Consider the following 25,453-nt stretch of genomic DNA (forward strand, 5'->3'; position numbering starts at 1 on the left):
CTTCAAAAAACATGTTTGTTTTTATTAAAAATTTGAGCATAATCATATTCATACATACTTCGATGTAAACTATCAAGCATTAACATACATTTTTTTCAATTACAAAATTTTCAATGCGTGAAGAGGAGGGCTTCCATGCTATTTTATCACCTAATACTTATGAAGCATATAGAAAAGAAAACATATGAAAAATTGGTTATTTACTTCGGTTTAAAAACCTTTTTTTTTTTGCAAATATGAAAGATTCCACCAAAAAAACTCCGTGAAAAGTTTCCCCACAAGTCTTTCATGTGAAACCAAGAACATATCCGAATGCTCCTTCAGCACTTTGGGTATTTCAGCATTCAAAATCCAAAAGTGTGACATGATAACGCCAATATAGATTTTTTTAAAAACAATTTTTTTGTTTTTTCCTTTAAAGTAGTGAAATTTGTTTAACACATCTTCAAATTCACAGTATATGCGATTCAGAACTGTCAAATTCGCTTTGCATGTATTACCCAATAAATAGCATTAGAAAATTATAGTCATCATAATTACTTTTATTCAAGAATATTTTTCATGCTCAAACGTAATATATTTGCATGGGATGGAAAAACATAAAGTTGCAAATGCAATTTTATAATTTAAAATTAGACTAAATAACAAAAAAACGGATATATAATTGTAAATCACCAAAGCCGAATATTATATAAAATAAAAATGCGTATCACGCAATTGGTGACAATAAACATAAATCGCTTAAGGAATAATTGCATATAAATATAATAAACGAAATTTGGGTACTATGTTCACTTTTGGCTAGAAATTTTGGATATGTTTTTTTTTTTGTATACACAGAAGTTTATAATTAAAGATGAAAATATTCAATCAAAAAATCTATTGATTTAAATAATTATTAATCAAGTCAAAAATCGAATATAAAATAAGTGTTTAATTGGTTTAATTAAATTTTTAATTAACCTTGGACCGGTCTCAATTAAAAATAAATTGAATCAGTTCATTTCGTGATTGAAGCAAAGAAAAATATATTTTCTGTGCTTCAAAAATAAATATAGAAAATATTGCGATCAATTAAATTTTACAATTAATCTTGTAATTGGCGTTGAAGTAGTTTCAATTACAACTAAATTGGAGCTAATAATTGTATGATTGAAATCAAAAATATATTTCTCTTTGTACCCATCATAGACATATTTATCAAAATAAATTAATTTTCTTATTATTAGCTAAAATGTTTTCTGCGAAAAGCGAACATAATATTGGCATAAAAAATATATTACTATCCAGTAGTATTAATAACCAGTATCTTTTTCTATTGCTCCCTGGTTAAAGTCAACGGCTTAAACTAAACTCTAAAGAGTAGTCAACGTTGTCACATTCCAATGTGTCGGGAAAAGATTAACAAGATTCTCAAACGAATATTATTCTAAACAATTGAAAAATTAATCTACTGGAAAATGTAGTACTTCATCCAATAAAAACATACACAAAAACACAAATACTTATCTCTAAATATTATAGATATTCTATATATATATATATATATATATATATATATATATATGGTATGTGTAGTAGTCTAAATATCGAGTATAATATGTGTTTAAAGTATTTAAACATTAACTGCATTTTGAAGAGATGTTTTATCATCGACGATAATGTTAGCCGCCGTAGTAGTATTGGGGTTCGAACTAAGCAGCTGTTTTGTTGATGAACTCGAAGAATAACTGTCACTGGAACTTCGAGTGGAAGCTGATGTCGCACTTACTGGACTGTCCAACATATCTATATATGAATACAAATTAATAAATATTGGGTATATGAGCTAAGTAATATGGAAACTAAAATTGAATCTATCAGAGAATTAAAACAAACTCGGAATATATAGGACAAAAGGTATTGTTTTTTTAACAAGGTACCCAAAGTTTGTTCGATTAAATTATTAGTTAAATAAACTAACTTAATAAACAACTTAAAATAAATTTCGAAAATTCTAAATATTTATTTATTTCATATTTATACTGATAAGTAAATTATAAGCATACATGAGGATAAAGCTATGACATCGAAGGTCCTAAGCTTTATTTCTAAATATTTGTTCTTTGGCTTGTTGCTGATCCGGGTTAATGTGTGATTGGGAAACCAAGAGTAGGAATACCAAGCGATACTTAATTTCATGTTCTTTTTTAGTTTTAATACTTGTTTTTCTGGGCTATATTATCCCAGCAAAAAAGCGTCGCTAAAAAAGTAGTGAAAATGTTTTATTTTTTTTTTTTGGATCCGGAAGTGGTGCAAAATTGACGCAGAAGCGATGAATTTAGCATGGGCTTGTCATAGGACGTATATCCACCATTTCAACAGCCGTTGCATCCGATTTACATCACTTCTTAAGGTGTGATGCGAACCCAGTGTTTTGCATGTGATTTAAGAAATTTTGTGATATTTTGACGAATAAATAATTTTTAAATTTTTTATGATTTTTAATGTTTATAACGCTTGTGTGGAACGTTTGACATCAAATATTTTCAAAAATTTCGCAATTTTTCTAAAACGGATTTAGCATTTTTTTCGGCAAAATTAAAAAAATTTGCATCATTTTTTTTAATCCTTAATCTGTTTTTAACCTATTTGAAACAATAAAATTTTAAATTTCCCGTTAAAAATATGAAAAAAGCGAGTTATAAAAAGATTAACTCAAATGAACTTCCTGTGCAGTTAAAATAAAGAACATCTTTGGGAGGACATTTTTTGAAGTGCTTTTAAAGATGTGCCTTTAGAAGAACTTCCATTTTTTGCTGGGATATTACTAATTAATACATCTATGGATCTTGAAAGCTTTAGTATTACTAAAATAAATAAAAATAAATTTGAGTTGAAAAATTAATTTAAATTGCACCGTTGATGGTATGATTTACCCCATAGAGGGTGTTTGTAGAACCCTGCTACGGTAAAATATAGTTTAGTTGGTGTTGCTATGAGGTAAGTTTCAGGTCTTTTGGCAAGGTCCTTGAATGGACCCCACACAGAAAAAATAATATTTCTAATTAAAAAGTTGATTGAAGCTGGAATAGAATTAACTTTTTAATCAAACCAGAAACATTAAGTCAATGATTCAACAATTTTTGATTTTTAATTAAAAAATTAATTGGTACTGTGATTGGTACCCTACTACTAACCTCCATTTTCATGAAGCTGTTATTTTAACCAAATATGTAATCCAGCAAAGTCAGTTAAGAAAGTGATTGAAATTGGTTAAGTTTGAAATTAAAAAATTAATTGAGTTCTGCAATTAGCATCAATAAAAAATTTTAATTGAATCAATTAAAGAATTAATTGAATTGCTAACCAAATCAATTACTTTTGTAATCACTTATTATTTGAAACCCAATTTAATTGAAATGATTGAACCCATTTCAATTAAAAAATAATTGGATCAATTAATTCCGTGATTGCATCAGAATTTCTTTTTTGTGCGGAGTTGTCTGGACGCATTCAGCATTAGTTCCCGATGCTGAATGCATCCAGATTGAAGTTGCTGTCAGGTATCGAAACCGTTGAGACTTTAGGTACACATCTCCTATTGCCGGTTCAGGAGTAAGTGGTTACAGTTTATCTACCAAGAGATACCAAATGGTAGCAGCAACAGTTGTAAACTGATTTCTCATCTATTTTCGATAGCAGGTGATGGCAAAATTATGTCACTGCATTTTATCAGGTGCTGCTGGGAGAGAGTAGGCCAGGTATAGTGACAGCCCGATATTTAGGCTCTCTTAGACTATTAAGTCCATTGTGATACCACAGTGGTGAACTTCTCTCTTATCACTGAGTGTCTCTGGTTAAGGGTTCAAAACCACTAAATATGTCTGGGTCCACAGGTTGTTACCGTCTTCCGAACAATGTGAAAAAGGTGCAAACAAAGAGCATGCCGATAACTAAGTTTACTTACCAGGCAATGAACTGACATTATTTCCTTTCATATCAACAGCTCCTGTCGAACAGGCTATTGCACCTCCCACACCTGTACCACCAGAACCCACAATGTTGCCGACCGATGTGGATTTCTTATGCAAATTTTTTTTCGTCAACGAAGATTTTAGTTTCTCTCCTGTTCCTGACAATGTCTTCGACTTTTCCGGACATAAAGGACTTAAAATGCCATTTTGAGAATCTTCTGCAATATAAAAATCATTGTCTTCTGCTGCGACTTGTCCTACTGTGGCACCAGGTGGTGGAGGAATTGTTACAGGTGCTGTAACTACTGCTTCTGATGGACCACTGCCTCCAATACTTGCATTCAAAGTAGTCATTTTAATGTCATTTGCTTTTTTGTGTTTCTTGAAAGATGTATTCTTTTTTGTTTTGAATTCAACCCTTGGTTCGGTTATCATAGTATTCTGTTCTTCCTCTACTTCTGCATCTAGATCATCATTGTCCGATGTCATGCTCAATGTTTTAGCCATTTGTGGAGGTATTGGTTTACACTTACTTCCAGGCGACAATAGAGGCGATAACTTTTCGTTTTCGCTATCATCATCAGCTTCATCATGCATTGAAGTTGCCGTCGAAGTCATTTCGGGATTGGCTGCACCTTTGGAATGACGTTTATGTGAAGATTTTGGAATCTTTAAACTGTGCCGCTCGTTGACAATTTGTAATTTATCTTGAGATGAACGTTTTTCTACAGATTTTGATTCATCGTCATTTTCATTGTCTTTCGAGCCATTCGACTGGGCCGTATTGTTGGTCATTGTAGACATTTCACTGGAATTTGTTGATGTCGAAGCGTTCTTTTTACCTTTTGAACGTCTCTGAGACGTTGGCTTATAAGGAGAAGTTGCTTTATGATGTTCCGAAGATGTTCCTCCATTTACAATGGCACCACTGCCATCTATCATATCGTTACCATCTCCGACCCCACGTCTCGTACCAACATATTGTGGGGGGCCATTTAAAGCCTCTATCAGAGAGACTGGAATGTATCCTGCTGGAACTTGATGTTCGCAGGCCAAAGGTTCCCCTGCCGCAGAAGTTGGAGTATTTTGATGTAAAACATGATTGTTGACACCCTTTTGAACGGCTCTAATTTGCAACAGAGCTCGAAAAGGAGCACGACATATAGGACAACAATTGGCCTGATAGCGCAACGAATCAGCACATGAATAACACAAGCATAAATGACGACATGGTAATATGAGCGTATCACGGGTTTCGCTCATGCATATAACACATTCGCTGCCATGATCGTCCAGATCTTCATCAATGGAGCTCTTATTGATGGCCTAAAAAAGCGACTATGAATAACAGCAACAGATAATATATCATGCATAGCTACCTTATTTTCAATTCCATAAATTTCTTGCAACAAGTAGCACAAACCATCGACGAATATTTTTTGTTTCAAAGCTCTCAGTACGTAACTATTGCTTTCCGGATGGTGATCAATGACACAGATTGTCGTGTGGCTTTGGCGGCAGTCCTCATTACCTTCTTCGACCACACAGTGAATAGCCACAGGATATTGTTCCTTGCTTGGATTGTAAATCAGATCGTCCTCTGGTATTAGATGAGGATTAAAAACGTGACTAGGTTGGGAGAAATACTGATTTATGCCCTTCTCAAAATGATAGGTTTCCGAGGTGAGACCATCGCGAGGTGTTAATGTCACACCACTGGGACTTACTTCTTCACTACAGAAATAGTAGATGGTGATGGCACATTTAGCATCCGAGTCAAAAGTGAACTCTATGTTGTAGAGGGATGGTGGGGGCCCTATAGTCTCACCACTACTTAAACAGTTGCCATCATGTTGATCAGTCTCGGTATGCTGCTTCTCTTTTGTCACTTTAACGAAACGAACAGACTCCTTACGTATATTGACAAGGCTCTTCAAGGTTTTGGTTGGTTCATTCGCTTGCGGTGGGGGATATGGAAATGGGAATGGATGACGATTACCCAAAAAATTTAAATCCGCATTTTCGCCGAATAAATAAGATTCTGGTTGAGGAGTATCGAATCGTTCACCACCCATAATGAAATGGCTCCCAAAGAAGTTGTTTCCCGTTCGAGGAGGGTACTTGTAAGCATTGGTATTGGCATTTAACTCTGCCTCTTGTTCATTCTGTTGTCGACTTGTAAAAACCCCCATTTCTAATTAGTCCAGTATAGATTGATTTTTTTTTCGATAAACAAAAATGTCTTTTGTCGTTCAGGACCGAACTAGATAGTGTTGGGAAAGTAACGAGTATTTGATTACAAGTACTCGTTACTGACTAATTTTTACTCGTATCCCAATAAACACAAACGTTTGAAAAATGCTAAATTTCAACAATTTTTCAAACATTTTTTCAAAGGATTAGGGTTATATTCAAGTTGAGAAATTGTTGAGAAAATCGCGTTCTCAACAAAAAACAGACATTACCCTCAACAGTGAAATTCAACACATTAGCAATAATATCTCAAGTGTTATCCTCAAATTGAAATGCATCGCTACTCAATAATTTGTCAAACAATTTTCGATGCGAGTCAAATTCAAAATTAACATCGTTGCAAATACTTTTCAACCTAAATTTGTATGAATGATATCCCCACTTCAAATTGAAAGTCAAAGCCAAAATTCTATGAATTTTGTATAATTTATTAATTTTCATCAAAATAAAATATATAATAATACACTACACTACATAATACACTACATTACCAATTGATAAATAATAATCTTATTAAACATATCAACAAATAAGAACAAAACAAAAAAAAAAACAAACAACAAAACTTTAAATATCTTAAACATTATTAGTAAACACTTTTGCATTGATAATTCGATTTCCTTCTTTTGGTGTCATAAAACAGCATTAACATATATTAACATGCGGGCAATTTGAAATCAGGAACGTACTGGACCGCGTGTTAGAATTGATTTCCAGCAGAAGGAATTCACAAAATATCCATTTTAAACTGATAATAGCATATGAATTAAACTGACGATGTGATGCACATGTTCATCCAGAAGTTGTTGATTTCAACAATTTGATGTTTTTAACAATTTTAATAGGTTGCACTTGTAATGTTTCTGGAAACTTTTTCTTGTCTGGAAACTTTTTCTTGTCGATAAGCCACTCATTTTTCATTGGTCAGCTTCTTAATGTTTGCAAGAATGTAGCATCCAAAGATTTTAGTTTTCTGCAAAGAGATTTAAATTTAGTGACTTCTCTAAAGTGTTGATTTAATTTTTCATATTGACGTACCAATTATTATAAACTATTTGAAGCAGTTCCAGTTAATTATCCACAATTTTTTCATCGGCCAGCTTTTTAATGTTTTCGAGAACGTAGAATCCATAATTTCAGTTTTCTGCAAAGAGATATACATTTCGTGACTTCCTTAAAGTTTTATTTCATTTTTTATTTTCACTTACCTATTTTTATAAACTATTTGGTTATTTGTCGAAAATTTTCTATTTTTTTTTTTATTTCTTGCAATTGACCACGAACTTCGTTGCACAAATAAGTATTGAAAACCACATGGTTTTTTCGTTGCATTTTAGGGTAGTGTTTTGTCAAAGTTTTCTCATATTATCTTCAACACCTTTTCAAAGATTTCGTCAACATTTTGGCAAATTGGAAGTAATTCGCAAACAATTTGAAGATGTATTGAAAATGAGCTATTTCAAGTCAAGTTGAATTTATGTTGAAAATTATATTTACCCTCAAACTGAAAAGTTGTTGCATTTGAAAAACGCTCATCCTGTGTTTATTGGGATGGGCTTTACAGATTATCAGTTATTCCGGACGACAGCCCTGCCAGCATTTCAAAGTTCCATTTCATCGTCATCGCTACCACAGACTCGTAAGTGGCACTGCAACAATCGCCAACTGTGATAGTATTTTGCCATCACTATTGTTACAAGAACCATTTTATATTTTGTGAAACACCGAGCACAACTAGCTTCTTATAATTTATTTAAATATAATTTATTTAAATACTTAGTAATAAGGTGTAATAATGTCAAGTTTTTGCAGTCCTTGATTGTAGTCCTAATTATTTTTATAATTTCTTTTTTAAGTAAATTTAATGTAATTCCTTATTTTGAGTATCCCTGTAACCGTATATGGCCATTTCGGCTTGGTTGTAAAATGAGTTAAATAAATAAAAATGACAATGAAGTGCTGAAAACATAGTTATTTCGCTTAAAATTGTGAAAGGTATATTGGTGAACAATTTTTGACTTTCCAAATGGAATAAAGTGATAATTTTTCAAATATTTTTCTAGACACGCTGCCTCCATTGGGAATAAAAGCACTGGCTGATAGACGCTACAACATGTAGCTTCATCTTGTAACTCAACATCAATCTTTTATTAATGCATTAAAATATGTTAAATGTGATGTGATAGTCGTATAAATGTTATATTTATGAGAATTTATAAATTTTTAATAAAATTAATAAACATCTAAACAATCGTGTTTTACTTGACCACAATGATTCTTTTACAACTATCTTAAAATGCTCTTACTGGCGTCCTTATAAATGTATCCAGAAGGGCACCTAATAATTGCACTCATGCGATACTTTTTTGTAGACTAGTTTTGGATATTGTATACGACTGTTTTCCACGTTGTGGGGATTCTCAGAAGTGCCGACAATTCAAAAAATGTTGACAGGAATTAAATATTGAAGTCATGTGAATTTTTGCGCTTTTAGTTCAGAATTATTGCGATTTACAGCCTGTTTACAGTGGTAAACGGCCTCTATAGATATTAATGCAAAAAAAAAAACAAACATTTTATTCGATCGATGAATCTCACTCGACTAATGCGCTTTACAGACTATCAGTTATTCCGGACGGAATGTCGGTGTTTGTAAAGAATCTTACAGTGTGTCGGATCGATGCGACTTGTCGGCGATGACTAAATAATCGGTAAATGTGTTATCGATCCCATAAACATGCAGCAGTATCGATTATGCCTTCGGACTTAACTTATAATATGCAAAACATATGGGATATGTTCGACACGAGCACTGTCGTCCGGAATAACTGATAGTCTGTAAAGCGCATAAGAGAAACGGAAATCGCCTTGTCTGGCTTTTCTAATCTCACTTTTGTAATCAAAGGCGATTTGTAAATCACTACAAAAAAAGATTTCCAGCATATTGTGAATGTGGTATTATTAGGGCTGTTTTCTTTTAGCACTGGATATGCTAAGCCGTTAAGGACTAAAATAAAACAGAGTACTCGTTTATCCAGGACATCTCCAAAAATATGCAACACTGTCATCAGCTGTTTAAAAACAATCACAGAAAAGAAGTGAAATCTTGCATTTTTAATGTATGAAATGCTTCAATTAGTAATAAATATTTACTGCTGCGATTATTTCTGACACTGTATCACTTTGAATTTCATGTTTTTCGATAAAATAGTCACAATAAATTGCTATTGTGAATCGAAGAAGCGTCACTTTATCCAAATACAATCTGGCAGCATCGGCGCTACTTGCACTGATGAGATGTTCTGGATAGAACACCAGTGCAACGATGTTCTGGATAGCCCATACAAATGTTGCAACCAGTGCAAAAAGAAAACAGCCCTATTGTGTCATGACTTGGTTATTTCATAGGCCAAGAAAATTATAGCTGTCTCAAGTCAATTCACAATGTGACGAATTGTTTGCAGAACAAAAGGCGCCATCTACAGTGAATAGACAAACAACAGCGTTGTGAATTGACTTCAGACCAAAATACGTTTTTTGGTCTATGGGACTGCTATCAGTGCCATCTTTAGTTTTATATTTATTTTTACTGAAGAGGGAATTTTTTCTCTTGCCTTCACAATCTTTGCGTTCTTACCATTGCAAATGATTGCAAACAACAAAAGGCCGAAAGTTACTGACAAATTTGTAGGCAATAAGATTATAAATAATGACGACGACTACAACTGATGAAAATATTTTGTGGGAAATGATAGGTAAGGCATATTAAACTATACAAATTTGAGGAATAATACTGTTTAATTTTTTGGTATATGGGAAGGAAGGACTATATATTTTAGATATATATAGATATACCATATACCATAAATCCATTTGAATCCATTTATATCGTGTAATGATTTCTTTGTTAGCAGACTTTGTGCACATAGGTAGATAATTGCCCAAAGTATTCGGGGTTCTATTCGACATCCTTTTCAAGTCATGTTATCGCAGTAGCCATCCAAATAACCATATTCTGGATAAGCAACCAACACCCAGGAATGTAAGGGTTCATCTTCACCTTCTAGAGCGCGAGATCCAGCATTACAAAATAGAGTCTCTAGATCAGGCAGCATGCCAGACTGAAGCGGTGAGATGCTACATGGTTAATCCTTCTCGCAGAGTTCCTTGATCTGGATACGAGCGGATGTACCAAAGCGTAAAACAAATATGGATGGAATCACATAAAAAACTTACAAAAACTATTCGCTTAAAATTGCAAGAGTTACGAGGTTCTTAAAGGGGAATCCCCGGATACTTTGTAATCCAATCTCATGTAAATAATTTTCAAATCTACAGGGAAATTACATTTGATCAAAAACAATGATGAGTTGATAATTGCAAGCAGCGTTTGGAGGTACTAAAGCATAAAAAGCCCTAGTTTTCGACTCGATGTGTAAAAGTGCATGAAACATAGTTATACTATGGTATGATCATTGGTTATACTATTTCTCTCTGAATTTCTCGCTATGAAATAGCTTACACTATAAAAAAATTCATTTTTTTCAATTATTGCTTCGAATCATTCCCCGTCAAGTTCTAATAAAATTTGTCAAAAAAAGCGTCTAAACTCGAACTTGGTCATTTGAGTTAATTATTAATACATCTTTAATTTAAAATATTTAAATATTTATTTATTTACGTAATGTAATTCATTTTTTAGAGAGAGCAACCGATCCTTCCAAAGATGAAGTGGACAATATGGCGGTGCAACTTTTTTGCATGATAGTGAACCACAATCAAGGTTCCCTCACTGATCATGCCCACGAATTAATAATTAAAAAAATTAAGTCCGGTGATGTCACAGTAGCTAATCGAGCCATTGGGGTAAGTGTATATTTTTTGTTTGGAGTATTACAATGTAGGGCTTGTAATCAGAATCAAATAATCGAATTTTAAAAAAAATATATATAATAATAAATCGTAGATGAATTTGAAGATTACAAAAAGTTGGCTATCACTGTTTTAGCAAAAAATCAATTGGTCGATAAAACGGTTTTAGCGCTCCGATTCTAAATGATTAATGCATTTAGAGCACCCAAAAATTTGTGGCAAAATCGAATTTGAGATTAAAAAAATCGACTTCAATTTTTTGTTTTGACAAAAATTCGATTGGTCGGAAAATTTCATTTAGAGCACTCGAAAGAAATTATTGTTTGGAGTATTACAATGTAGGGCTTGTAATCAGAATCAAATAATCGAATTTAAAAAAAAAATCATAAGTCGTAGATTAATTTGAAGATTACAAAAAGTTGGCTATCACTGTTTTAGCAAAAAATCAATTGGTCGAGAAAACGGTTTTAGCGCTCCGATTCTAAATGATTAATGCATTTAGAGCACCCAACAATTTGTGGCAAAATCGAATTTGAGATTAAAAAAATCGATTTCAATTTTTTGTTTTGACAAAAATTCGATTGGTCGGAAAATTGATTTTCTTTTAGAGCACTCGAAAGAAATTATGTCAGAATGGACTTGAGTCAATTTTCAAAAATAACAAAAGTCGGCTAACCAAATTTGAAGATCATAAAAATTTGGAATTGATTTTCGACATTTGTATCCCCATTTCAATGGCCAATAAATTTACGATAATCAAAAGCGCGACTGCTGCGATAAAAATGGCGATTTCTAGAAGCTCAAAAACCAATTCGGCAGATCGGTCTATAATGGGGCTATACAAAGACGTGGACTGATGCACACCATATTCAGCAAACCTATTTAAAGCAAATCGGATTAAAATTGTTCTGGAAGTCCAAGACGTTATGTCTGGAGATCGGGTCGATATGTGGCTATACCAAACCTTGGGCCGGTAAACATCATCTTCGGCATACCTATTTATGGATTTAAAGTACCTCTGGTTTTCCAATTTAAGGCAAATCGGATAATCGGTTTCTAGAAGCCCAAGAATCCAATTAATTTTTAATTGAAATTTCTTCAATAACACAAATCAGTTAAAAAATTAATTAATACTATTAAATTCATTGATTGATTTTTGTTTCAATTAAGAAATTTGTTGAACGAATTACATTTTTAATTGAAAATAGAATTCAAATAAAATTTTAATTGGAAAATTTTTTGTGTGTATGGGGTCTCTACTAAAACATAGAACGATACAAACTATATTTGGAATATCTATTTGTGGACTTGCAGTACCTCCACATTTTGAATATCAGACAAAGCGGATACAAATTGCCGTGACGTCGAGCCAAAGAAGTAAAAACGGGAGATCGGCATATAATCAAAAGTACCTCTACGTTTTGAAACTCATGTAAATCGGATAAAAATTGCCGTGTCTAGATGCTCAAGACCCTAAATTGAAGGGTCGGTTTATATGGGGGCTATATCAACCTGACTTGCCTTGCATAATTTCAGCTCGATAGATTCATTATTGTTTTGGCCAAATAGGCTTAGAATTACATGCTCTGAATGAATAAATAAAATAAATAAAAAGGTGTAGTGTGATTACAACAGACAAACATCCATACAGTCGGACATCGTTATATTGTCTTAGGATTTCTCCCTGATCATTAATAAATATACTTTCTATTATTAGAAATCGATATTTCAATGTGTTACAAACAGAATGACAAACTTTCTGTGTTGGTGGGTATAAAAATTGTCGACTATGCGATTTTTTAAAAGTTGAAAAAAGCCAAAATTTTGTTTTTGTATCTATTACGAAATACGCTTTTTTACATTACGATAATTGAATTATCAATTTTGAGTTCCACCATTTTAGGAAAATCATTAGTTAATGTTGATTTGATAATCGAACGACCGTTAGTTGAGTTTCTTAATAAAATGGAAACTTTGGGATTTAGAAATTTCAGAAGTTGAGATTTTTTATAATTTTTATTTTTCACCATGTCTATATAATTTTATCTTTCAGATATTGGAAGAATGCATGTCGAAAGGTGGTGAAATATTTCAAAAGAAAACAAACAAATTTGCTTTTCTCAATGAACTTATTGCACTCGTTTTGGATAAACACGATGGCACACCGGCTCCAACTGAGACGAAAAAACGTATTATGGAATGTCTTATGTTGTGGACCGCTGAATATCCGGATAAAACGAAAATCCAAGAAGCATACGATAGTCTTAAGGGGAGAGTTAACGTTGAACATGGTCCTCCATCTTCGATCACGGTAAATTCTGCGATGGGAAATGATAATGTTCGAGAACAACGTTCTAGTATTTTGGGCAAAGATGATTTATTGGTTGCTAAACTCTTGAAACAAGGTGGTGAAGAGAACTACAAAAAGGTTAATCTCTTGATACAACATCGTTTCAATGAGGAGGCCAGACGAACAGCATTCATATGCCATTTAAAATCAGAACTAAAGAAAATAGAAAGTACCATGGAGCTTTTAGAACAAATGTTGGATTCCTATGGAACTGATATACCTGGAGAAGATAGTAGAGTTACCATGCAAGATTTGTATAACACTTGTAAAATACACAATGAACAAATGGCCAGATGGCCCGATTATTTGGGAGACTCTGAGCCGGATTTTCTAAGTTAGTTCAATCAATAATAATATTCATAGAGATTAAAATAGATTTTGTAATCAACATAAATTAGATATTCAAATTTATTTTAATCATTTATGGATAAGGTTATACATTAATTTTTTGTATTAATCCATATATATGATTTTTTTAGAGGATATATTAGTAACAAAGGATCTTCTGGTGATGATATTGCAAAGATATAGAAATTTTGAAATTGATACCAATTTGGAAACAGAAGCATTAAGCCTAAAAGATTCGGATAAACATAAAAACAAAAATTCCAATGTGACCTTAGCCATGCCACAGACGTCAAAGTCTACAACGACGTCTAGCAGCGATGTATTATCCGATCTCTTTGAAGGTCAATTAAATCCCACAACTTCCAGCTGTGAAACCCAAACAAGCGTAAAAGATCCAAAGCCTTCTACATTAGATGAACTTTCGGAAATTTTTGGTAGCATTGAAAGTACATCCACAACCGAGCAGACTAAATATCCTACAGATCTATTAAGTGATTTTGAATTATTGGAACCAATAAATGTATTCGGCAATGAGACTAGTAACCCTTCAACCGAAGATGCGCTATCGGCAAATAATGTTACATGTGAAACATCTAAGCAAGGTTTTAAGGAGTTACGGGAAATTGATAAACTAAGTGAGGAAATATTTAAACAAAGTTTGCAAAATGAAAAACGACAGACAACATTTAAAAAGTACTATGAATTTATCTAAATTAGACTCAATAGATTCAACGGTATTTTCTATTACTCCTATTTATTTATAGGGAGCCTGAAAAAATTACACTTAATGACTTAGCCAAAGATAAGAAACAAACAGTCTTGAATACAAACACTAATGGGAAAATAAATGCCATTAACAAGGAAAATCATGATGATGGAATATCTATTTTAACCAGTGATGTCGAACCTTCACTAGATGTCCCTTTGATGGATAATATTGATAATACGACTGATAAGGTCAATGAACCGGAAAGTGCGAAACCAATATCAGCAGAGGAGTGTAAGAATCCAATAACCATACATAAACCTCTTGCCGAAATAACAATCGACTTGGATGAGCTAACACCCTTGGCCGAAGGACAACGAATGCTGATGGATGATGAAGACATACAAGTCTCTTTGAATTTTACAACGGATCGACCAATACCCCATGTTTCTGTGATTGTTTGTTCTGTTACGAATAAGTCAAAAATGGTGATAAAAGATTTCCAATTTGAGGCCAGCGTTAAAAAGGTAATTATTGCAACAAAGTACCTTCTCGTATTCATTATGTGCAACACCGACTTGAACGCGCTCCATTGATAAAAGGAACTATAAAGATATGAATACCAAAAAAAAAACAAAGAAATAACAAACACATTTAAAGTAAGGAAAGTCTAAAGTCGGGCGGGGCCGACTATATTATACCCTGCACGACTTTGTAGATCTAAATTTTCGATACCATATCACATCCGTCAAATGTGTTGGGGGCTACATATAAAGGTTTGTCCCAAATACATACATTTAAATATCACTCGATCTGGACAGAATTTGATAGACTTCTACAAATCTATAGACTCAAAATTTAAGTCGGCTAATGCACTAGGGTGGAACACAATATTAGTAAAAAAATATGTGAAACATTTAAATCTGAAGCAATTTTAAGGAAACTTCGCAAAAGTTTATTTATGATTTATCGCTCGATATATATGTATTAGAAGTTTAGGAAACTTAGAGTCATTTTTACAACTTTTGGACTAAGCAGTGGCGATTTTACAAGGAAAATGTTGGTATTTTGACCATTTTTGTCGAAATCAGAAAAACATATATATGGGAGATATATCCAAATCTGAACCGATTTCAATCAAATTTGGCACGCATAGTTACAATGCTAATTCTACTCCCTGTGCAAAATTTCAACTAAATCGGAGTTAAAAATTGGCCTCTGTGGTCATATGAGTGTAAATCGGGCGAAAGCTATATATGGGAGATATATCCAAATCTGAACCGATTTCAACCAAATTTGGCACGCATAGTTACAATGCTAATTCTACTCCCTGTGCAAAATTTCAACTAAATCGGAGTTAAAAATTGGCCTCTGTGGGCAAATGAGTGTAAATCGGGCGAAAGCTATATATGGGAGATATATCTAAATCTGAACCAGAAAAACATATATATGGGAGATATATCCAAATCTGAACCGATTTCAATCAAATTTGGCACGCATAGTTACAATGCTAATTCTACTCCCTGTGCAAAATTTCAACTAAATCGGAGTTAAAAATTGGCCTCTGTGGTCATATGAGTGTAAATCGGGCGAAAGCTATATATGGGAGATATATCCAAATCTGAACCGATTTCAACCAAATTTGGCACGCATAGTTACAATGCTAATTCTACTCCCTGTGCAAAATTTCAACTAAATCGGAGTTAAAAATTGGCCTCTGTGGGCAAATGAGTGTAAATCGGGCGAAAGCTATATATGGGAGATATATCTAAATCTGAACCGATTTGGCTGATATTTTGAAAGTTTTTCGAGACCCATAAAATATTCGGATGTACGGAATTTGAGGAAGATCGGTTGATACACACGCCAATTATGACCAGATCGGTGAAAAATATATATGGCAGCTATATCGAAATCTGAACCGATTTTTTCCAAAATCAATAGGGATCGTCTTTGAGCCGAAACAGGACCCTATACCAAATTTTAGCACAATCGGACTAAAACTGCGAGCTGCACTTTGCACACAAAAATACATCAACAGACAGACGGACAGACGGACATCGCTAAATCAACTCAGAATTTAATTCTAAGCCGATCGGTATACTAAAAGATGGGTCTATGACCACTATTTCTTGGCGTTACATGCAAATGCACAAACTTATTATACCCTATACCACAGTAGTGGTGAAGGGTATAACAAGTATATGGTATCGTATCGAATCTTAAATACCCCCACCATAAATCAAATATAATAGTTTCTTCTTAAATCCTCTGGTCGTAGCTTTTTGTGGTCCTACATCAAGATATCAAATTTCGGGAATATCGAATGAAACACTTGCGGTTTCTAGTAACCCAAGAAACCAAATCTAGAGATCGGTCTATATGAGGGCTATACCAAGACATGAATATTCGGCGCAGCTATTTGTGGCCCTAAAATACCCGATTTCGGAAAAATCGGATATATATTGGGGTATCTAGAAGCCCAAGAAGACAAATCGGGAGGTCGGTCTAGGCAGTTCACATTGGACTAAATTTTTAATTTAAAAAAGATTTTGGAGATATTTTTTGTGTAATGATGTTCGTTTGTCGTTCTAATACCTGTAAGCACGGTTGCCACTCGATCCAAAAATAATCTTCCAAAATTTTAAGTCAATTTTACCAAAAAACTACCAAACAACAAAAATCGTATCTTGTCAAAATTTTGTTTCTATAGAATTTGTCAACATTATATTTCTACAGAAAATGTTGTCAAAATTTTATTTCTATAGATAATTTTGTCAACATTTTATTTCTATAGAAAATTCTGTCAAAATTTTATTTCTATAGAAAATTTTGTCAAAATTTTATTTCTATAGAAAATTCTGTCAACATTTTATTTCTATAGAAAATTTTGTGAAAATTTTATTTATATAAAAAATTTTGTCAAAATATTATTTCTATAGAAAATTTTGTCAAAATTTTATTTCTATAGAAAATTTTGTCAACATTTTATTTCTATAGAAAATTTTGTCAAAATTTTATTTCTAAATAAAATTTTGTCAAAATTTTATTTCTATAGAAAATTTCGTCAAAATTTTATTTCTATAGAAAATTCTGTCAAAATTTTATTTCTATAGAAAATTTTGTCAACATTTTATTTCTATAGAAAATTTTGTCAAAATTTTATTTCTAAAGAAAATTTTGTCAAAATTTTATTTCTATAGAAAATTTCGTCAAAATTTTATTTCTATAGAAAATTCTGTCAAAATTTTATTTCTATAGAAAATTTTGTCAAAATTTTATTTCCATAGGAAATTTTGTCAAAATTTTATTTCCATAGGAAATTTTGTCAAAAATTTTATTTCTATAGAAAATTTAGTCAAAATTTTATTTCTATAGAATATTTTGTCAAAATTTTATTTCTATAGAAAATTTTGTCAAAATTTCTATAGAAAATTTGTCAAAATTTTATTTCTATAGAAAATTTTGTCAAAATTTTATTTCTATAGAAAATTTTGTGAAATGTTTATTTCTATAGATTTTGTCAAAATTTTATTTCTATAGAAAATTTTGTCAAAGTTTTATTTCTATAGAAAAATTTGTCAAAGTTTTATTTCTATAGAAAAATTTGTCAAAATTTTATTTCTATAGAAATTTTTTTCAAAAATTTTTAATATAAAAAATTTTGTCAATATTTTATTTCTATAGAAAATTTTGTCAAAATTTTATTTCTATAGAAAATGTTGTCAAAATTTTATTTCTATAGAAAATTTTGTCAAAATTTTATTTCTATAGAAAATTTTGTCAAAATTTTATTTCTATAGAAAATTTTGTTAAAATTTTATTTCTATAGAAAATTTTGTCAAAATTTTATTCTATAGAAAATTTTGTCAAAATTTTATTTCTATAGAAAATTTTGTCAAAATTTTATTTCTATAGAAAATTTTGTCAAAATTTTATTTCTATAGAAAATTTTGTCAAAATTTTATTTCTAGAAAATTTTGTCAAAATTTTATTTCTATAGAAAATTTTGTCAAAATTTTATTTCTATAGAAAATTTTGTCAAAATTTTATTTCTATAGAAAATTTGTCAAAATTTTATTTCTATAGAAAATTTTGTCAAAATTTTATTTCTATAGAAAATTTTGTGAAATGTTTATTTCTATAGATTTTGTCAAAATTTTATTTCTATAGAAAATTTTGTCAAAGTTTTATTTCTATAGAAAAATTTGTCAAAGTTTTATTTCTATAGAAAAACTTGTCAAAATTTTATTTCTATAGAAATTTTTTTCAAAAATTTTTAATATAAAAAATTTTGTCAATATTTTATTTCTATAGAAAATTTTGTCAAAATTTTATTTCTATAGAAAATGTTGTCAAAATTTTATTTCTACAGGAAATTTTGTCAAAATTTTATTTCTATAGAAAATTTTGTCAAAATTTTATTTCTATAGGAAATTTGTGATGTACCTCTTAGTTGTACCTCTACCAATTTACCGAACAGAAAAAAATCTGCCATTTTTGGTATAATTCAACCAACTGTGGCAACCGTGCCTGTAAGCTCTCCGTGTACCCAAATATCCTCATTTTTGTTACTTCTATACGTGTTTGAATTCTAATTTTTTTGTGATTTTCGTTACAGCCTTGTAAAGTGCGACTGCTGCCACCAACTGATACAAAAATGAAGCCCAGAAAGCCTTTTCGACCTTCCGAACCTATCAATCAAGTATTATTGCTTATGAATACCACAGGAAAGCCTGTGGATATAACCTGTATTGTTGGCTATAAGCTTGGTGACGATCCGGATCCCGTGAAAGAGTCAATTATTGCCAAAGACATTCCATATGTTTAGCATCCAATATTGTTAACACTAAGGAGAGTGGGTGTATTATGCTGAGCTTAAACACCGTTGAACATTCTTTAATTTTGAACTGACTGTTAAAAATTATTTGGAGCTACTGGTTGCTGCTAACGCATTCGATTATTTTTTCATTTCATTAATTTAAATTATTTATGTATATTTATTAATTGTAATAAAGAATTGGTCGCGAGTTGTTCCTAAACTATAAGCTATAAAAATAATACACAAACCTTGTGAGTATGTAAATTCGTTTGCCATATGGATAATAGTGATAAAACGAACAAACAAATATTCTTCAAAATTGGAGTATATAGTTATTTTGGGCTATAAATAAATAATATCAGATCCTCTAGTGGACAATAGTATTTCCAAAAAGTAGCAGTTATTGAAATCTGAAGTGGCGAAAAAATGGCTTTCACTATAATAGGCCGCATTGAAGGTGCAGCGAAATTAAGGTGAACTTAAGGGTTGCTGACATCATCAACGAAACCGACCTCACTGCAATCGATCCTACATAACGGACTGGACACAGGGAGTTTTTCCTTGTCCAAGGCAAAAGCAGCGAAACAGAAAGGAGTGAATTGGGGCTGGTTGAGTTTCGAAACTATTCTCCACTAGAGCCGTTGCGGTGCTTTGTTTAATCTTAAGGAGAAAGCTATAAACGCCGAATCACAATGGCTGTTAAAGCGAATTGGTGTTGAGTTTCGCAACTATTCTACACTAGAGGCGCTGTGGTTTGTTTTTACAAGATTAGTGTTTTAGTATTTTCTATTAATTGTATAGATTAGTTCTTCTCTTTTAGGAAGTTATATTTTTTTGGTGTAATTGTTTATTTATATTTTTTATAATAATTGTTTTTTTTTTTATTATTTTATACATTCTTATGTATTGACTTATAAAAAAGCACATCTTAATTAAATAGTACATTTATGGTTGTAGGTAATGCATAGAAAAAATTACTCAGTACAAGACAAAATATTTATAAAAAAATCAAAAAATATATATGTAAGTAGTTGATGTTTGAGTGGTTGGTAGTTACAACAAACTCATGCATGTATTTCGTTGGAATTCCTTTGGCCAAAATACAAACGACTTTAGCTTCATGCTTGATTTACCATTTTTCGACAAATTACATTGACAGCTTACGACAAACATTGGCACAAAACCAAGGCTTTGCCAACGTTACATAACCCTTCGATGCCGCTAATTCTTTCCGAGTTAATGCTTGATGTTATTCGGATACAATTTCATCCTTAAATGATAGAGCCGTTATGGCTTTTGTATGGCCGGTATATTTGCGTTCGGGATTTTTCGTTTCTAGTTTCCACAAACGGGCAATGGCGTCACTAGATGCTGTAAATAGATATTTGGAATCAGCACTGAACGCTGTATCCCATACCCAATAGTTTTCTATGGACAATTCTCGCCACATGCTAAAATCGTCAGTTTTCCACACCCGGGCTGTACCATCACCTGAGGTAGTTACTAAAAGACGTGAATCTGGAGAGAACTTGCATCGCAAAACATAACGTTTATGAGCTGCTATTTTCAATTTGGGATGTAAGGTGGTGAGTTTTTGATTTGGCGAGCAACTTAAAGTCCATATATAGCAGTTGCCCTTGTTATTGACTGCAGCCATAAATTGACCATCTGGTGAAATAGCCACATCCTGTATGGAGGCATCTACTTCAGGTATTAGTTGGTCATGGACTTCAGATTTAACATCCCATAAATAGACACCACCATTCTGTGCTCCCATAGCAATTTCAACCTGATTGGGATGAAGGCAAGCAGCATTGACTGGAGCCTGACAGTCAAATACACGAGAACAATGTGGTGAAGCCGACAACATATCCCAAATGCGAACACGATGATCTTCGCCGGCAGTGAACATCCAATTGCCATCTTCCTGAAAGCCTAAGCGTGTGACATTTTTTTGCACGCTTTCGAAATTTATGACCGGCACATTGGAACTGGTCTCCAAATCATAGAGACGTATGCATTGATAGCCGCAAGCAGCTAAACGTGTTTTATCTGGTGTTCTATCCAAGGCATTAACTTGCTGTAAAAAACTGAATATTGACAAATAATTCATGATTAATGTACTCCTGTAGTCTTACTGATGTCTCCACAAAACGCAATGTTCGAATGCAATTGCCCGTGTGAGCTTGCCACAATTTAATAGTGTGATCATAACCACCAGTGGCCAAAATTAACTGGTCACCTGTTGTTTCCATAACTTTGATGATTAGACTTATCAAAATTCTTTAAAATACTCAAATTTTCATGCTTCTACTATAAGAAATCCTGAATTGTGGAATTGTTTTGTTTTATTTTGCTTTGATTGACATTTATCAAATGTTGACATTTACACACCACCCGTAAAGAAATTAAAGTTGCATGGTATCATTATTGTGGTTATTACCATGGCTGAACAAGAAGGTTAAATCATTGGCCCATATGATTACAATTTTTTTTATTTCGACAACATTTTAAGATGTCAAAATCATATGTTTATGGCTGTTAATAGCTGGCGAAGAGCCATTTGACTGACTTCCGTTCCTAACTTTGGTGGGTATTATAGCCTTATTTGTCTCATATCTGCGTTCCTCGGATGAATTATCCACTTCGCAATCACTCATACCCTGCCAACATTTTTTGAATTTGGGGGCGCTTCAGAGAATCCCCACTACGTCGAAAACAGTCGTATACGATATCCAAAACTCCTCGAAAAAGCGCCGTCACTATTGAGAAGTTGTACCATGCCAAGTTACAACAAAAAAGTATCGCATGAGTGCAATTATTAGGAGCCCTTCTGGATACATTTAGAAGGACGCCAATGAGAGCCCCTTCAAACAATCAGACAAAGTGCATTTTAAGATAGTTGTAAAAGAATCATTGTGGTCAAGTAAAACACGATTGTTTAGATGTTTATTAATTTTATGAAACATTTATAAATTCTCATGAATATAACATTTATACGGCTATCACATCACATTTAACACATTTTTATGCATTAATAAGAGATTGATGTTGAGTTACAAGTTGTAAGTTAAATGTTGTAGCGTCTATCAGCCAGTACTTTTATTCCCAATGGAGGCAGCGTGTCTGGAAAAATATTTGAAAAACTATCACTTTATTCCATTTGCAAAGTCAAAAATTGTTCACCAATTTACTTTTCACAATTTTAAGCGTAATAACTATATTTTCAGCACTTTATTTTCTTTTTCATTGAAATAAATTATAATAAGCCAGTTGCGCTTGGTGTTTCACAAAATATAAAATGGCTCTTGTAACAATAGTGATGGCAAATACTTTCATGCGAATAGTGATGGCAAAATACTATCACAGTTGGCGATTGTTTCAGTGTCACTTACGAGTCTGTGGTAGCGATGTGGATGAAATGGAACTTTGAAATGCTGGCAGGGATATTGAAATTTTTGTTTTTGCAATCGTGATTCAACCTCTTTATTCAGCCATGGTTATAACATTGCAATCAGCTGATTATTGTTCTTGCCTGTCTAAGCACATCCACAGCATCTATCGAAATGAGTGCCAAATTGAAAATTCGTAAATACGCCCAGTATCTTCTATTCATAATGGCATTGTTAAAATGTTGGCAGGGTGAGGTTTCACAAAATATCAAAATGGGTTTTCTAACAATAATCTTGCAAAATACTTTTTGATACATTTCCTTTCACAATTGGCGCTAAAGCCTTCAATAATCAAGCTATCAAGAAATGTTGCACAAACTCGTATTTTGTCTACAGACAGGTCAAGTTGGAAGATGAACTATATCGGACTAGATTTCGATACAGCCCAATATAAACCGACACCTCGACTTGGTGTCTTGAGAATCTATACACCGCAATTTTTAGCCGATCTGCCTGAAATTTAAAAAGTATAGGTATTTAAGGTAGGTGTGTAGAATATGGTGTGAATCGGTCTATGTTTTGGTAGGTTAGGTTTGGTGGCACCCCGATGTATCAGGCTCACTTCGACTATTCAGAAGTTCACCAATGTGATACCACATTGGTGAACTTCTCGCTTATCACTGAGTATTGCCCGATTCCATATTAAGCTCAATGACAAGGGACCTCCCTTTTATAGCCGAGTCCGAACTGCGTTCCACATTGCAGGGCAACCACTTAGAGAAGCTTTGAAACACTCAGAAATGTCACCAGCATTACTGAGGTGGGATAATCCCCGTTGAAAAACTTTTTGGTGTTAAGGTGGGTATTAAATTCGAGTTTAGCCGTTAAAATCGTAATTTTTTACGATTACTTTTCTTTAATAATCCATTTTAAGGAATACTACCTTTGTGAACATTTGCTTTGGGCTTTTCCCCATCAAGTTATAAAAAAATTTGCAACAAATATTTATACTTTTATGCCTTTTTATACCCACCACCATAGAATGGTGACGGGGGTATAATAAGTTTGTCATTCCGTTTGTAACACATCGAAATATCGATTTCCGATTATATAAAGTATATATATTCTTGATCAGGGAGAAATTCTAAGACGATATAACGATGTCTGTCTGTCTGTTGTAATCACACTACAGTCTTCAATAATGAAGCAATCGTGCTGTAATTTTGCACAAACTCGTCTTTTGTATGCAGCAGGTCAAGTTCGAAGATGGGCTATATCGGTCCAGGTTTTGATATAGTCCCCAACCGACCTCCCGATTTGGGGTCTTGGGCTTATAGAAATTGTAGTTTTTATCCAATTTGCCTGAAATTTGAAATCTAGAGGTATTGTAGGACCACAAATACGTGTGCCAAAAATTGTGAGTATCGGTCCATATTTTGGTATAGCCCCCATATAGACCGCAGTTTTTATTCAATTTACCTGAAATTGAAAATTTAGAGGTATTTTCGGGTCATAAAGAGGTGTGCCGAAAACGGTGAGTATCGGTCCATATTTTAGTATAGCCCCCATATAGACCGATCTCCCGATTTTATTTCTTGGGCTTATAGAAACCGCAGTTTTTATCCAATTTACCTGAAATTGGAAATCGAGAGGTACTTTAGAACCGTAAAGAGGTGTGCCAAAAATGGTGAGCATCGGTCCATATTTTGGTATGGTCCCCATATAATCCCACCTCCCGATTTGGGGTTTTGGGCTTATAGAAACCGTAGTTTATATACAGTTTGCCTGAAATTGGAAATTTATAATTATTTTAGGACTATAAAGAGGTGTGCTACAAATGGTGAGTATCGGTCCATGTTTTGGTATAGCCCCATATCCCGATTTTACTTCTTGGGCTTCTAGAATCCGAAGTTTTTATCCAATTTGTCTGAAATTGGAAATCTAGAGGTATTTTCTGGCCATAACGAGGTGTGCCGAAAACGGTGAGTATCGGTCCATATTTTAGTACAGCTCCCATAAGAACGATCTCCCGATTTAACTCCTTGGGTTTCTAGAAACCGTAGTTTTTATCCGATTTGCCTGAAATTGTAAATATTCTGGTATTTTAGGCTCACAAAAACGTGTGTCGGATTAAGTTTTTATCGGTCCATTTGGTAATGCCTCCATATAGACCGACTTCACTTCTTGAGGGTGTAGAAGGCGCACTGATCATGAAAATTGCTTGAAACTCAATGTAAAATTTCAAGATTTTACTTCTACAGATTTAAGATTTCAAATCAAGACGTTATTTTATAATTTTCTTGCACTCTAACAAGGGAAGTTAATGATTCCTCTAAAACTCAAACAAAAATGGTTCTTATAAATCCAGAATCTGATATAGTCCTCATAGGTGAAATCTTTAAATTTATCTTCGGGAAGTGTCCTCAAGCCCTCCTGAAATTTCAAAGGAAACCCTAATATTTGGTTCATGGTGGTGGGTATTTAAGATTCGGCCCGGCCGAACTTAGTACTGTATATACTTGTTCTTACTGATTTAGTTTTCACTTTAGAGATTTTAGCGGCTAAACTCGAACTTAGTACCCACCTTTAGGTCGAAGCAGGAATCGAACCCACGACCTTGTGTATGCAAGGCGGGCATGCTAACCATTATACCATGTTTTGGTATATAGACCGATCTTCCGAATATGTTTGCGGAGTATTTGGTATATCCACCTATAGTCCGATCTTCTGATTTGACTTCCTGGGCTTTTAGAT

The 25,453-nt window shown here is 33.0% G+C and overlaps 3 protein-coding genes and 1 long non-coding RNA gene across 4 annotated transcripts; 1 reads left to right on the forward strand and 3 right to left on the reverse strand.

The window, feature by feature from the left end:
• Positions 1 to 521: 521 nt before the first annotated feature.
• Positions 522 to 6,238, reverse strand: Mrgn1 (Mahogunin ring finger 1). The gene is made up of 3 exons (XM_075299169.1): positions 5,336 to 6,238; positions 3,950 to 5,282; positions 522 to 1,788 (listed from the first exon to the last, which is right to left on the reverse strand). Exons 1-3 carry the CDS (start codon positions 6,146 to 6,148, stop codon positions 1,616 to 1,618), a joined length of 2,319 nt encoding a protein of 772 aa, XP_075155284.1. The 5' UTR covers positions 6,149 to 6,238; the 3' UTR covers positions 522 to 1,615.
• A 384-nt stretch (positions 6,239 to 6,622) lies between these two features.
• Positions 6,623 to 7,758, reverse strand: LOC142230548 (uncharacterized). Its single transcript, XR_012720730.1, has 2 exons — positions 7,248 to 7,758; positions 6,623 to 7,182 (listed from the first exon to the last, which is right to left on the reverse strand). It is a non-coding gene; the product is annotated as an uncharacterized LOC142230548 (long non-coding RNA).
• Positions 7,759 to 9,815: 2,057 nt separating this feature from the next.
• Gga (ADP-ribosylation factor-binding protein Gga) lies at positions 9,816 to 19,554 on the forward strand. Its single transcript, XM_075298745.1, has 6 exons — positions 9,816 to 9,964; positions 10,912 to 11,075; positions 13,135 to 13,765; positions 13,911 to 14,472; positions 14,544 to 15,012; positions 19,107 to 19,554. The coding sequence occupies exons 1-6, from the start codon at positions 9,919 to 9,921 to the stop codon at positions 19,314 to 19,316; spliced, it is 2,082 nt and encodes a 693-aa protein (XP_075154860.1). The 5' UTR covers positions 9,816 to 9,918; the 3' UTR covers positions 19,317 to 19,554.
• A 559-nt stretch (positions 19,555 to 20,113) lies between these two features.
• Lst8 (MTOR associated protein, LST8) lies at positions 20,114 to 21,665 on the reverse strand. Its single transcript, XM_075298746.1, has 2 exons — positions 21,446 to 21,665; positions 20,114 to 21,387 (listed from the first exon to the last, which is right to left on the reverse strand). Exons 1-2 carry the CDS (start codon positions 21,560 to 21,562, stop codon positions 20,557 to 20,559), a joined length of 948 nt encoding a protein of 315 aa, XP_075154861.1. The 5' UTR covers positions 21,563 to 21,665; the 3' UTR covers positions 20,114 to 20,556.
• Between the last annotated feature and the right edge of the window lie 3,788 nt (positions 21,666 to 25,453).

This window comes from Haematobia irritans, chromosome 3 (assembly GCF_050003625.1).
Source record: "Haematobia irritans isolate KBUSLIRL chromosome 3, ASM5000362v1, whole genome shotgun sequence".
Classification (NCBI taxonomy): domain Eukaryota; kingdom Metazoa; phylum Arthropoda; class Insecta; order Diptera; family Muscidae; genus Haematobia; species Haematobia irritans.

Bases quoted from the DNA above. Each gene is read 5' to 3' on its own strand.
- Gga (XM_075298745.1), top strand. From the start codon at position 9,919: ATGACGACGACTACAACTGATGAAAATATTTTGTGGGAAATGATAG. The intron at 14,473-14,543 runs GTACTATGAATT...ATTTATTTATAG, and splicing joins CGACAGACAACATTTAAAAA to GGAGCCTGAAAAAATTACAC. The intron at 15,013-19,106 runs GTAATTATTGCA...TTTTCGTTACAG, and splicing joins TTGAGGCCAGCGTTAAAAAG to CCTTGTAAAGTGCGACTGCT.
- Lst8 (XM_075298746.1), bottom strand. From the start codon at position 21,562: ATGGAAACAACAGGTGACCAGTTAATTTTGGCCACTGGTGGTTATGAT. The intron at 21,388-21,445 runs GTAAGACTACAG...AGTTTTTTACAG, and splicing joins TGCGTTTTGTGGAGACATCA to CAAGTTAATGCCTTGGATAG.
- Mrgn1 (XM_075299169.1), bottom strand. From the start codon at position 6,148: ATGGGGGTTTTTACAAGTCGACAACAGAATGAACAAGAGGCAGAGTTA. The intron at 5,283-5,335 runs GTAGCTATGCAT...TCGCTTTTTTAG, and splicing joins TTTATGGAATTGAAAATAAG to GCCATCAATAAGAGCTCCAT. The intron at 1,789-3,949 runs GTAAGTAAACTT...ATTCATATATAG, and splicing joins TAATGTCAGTTCATTGCCTG to ATATGTTGGACAGTCCAGTA.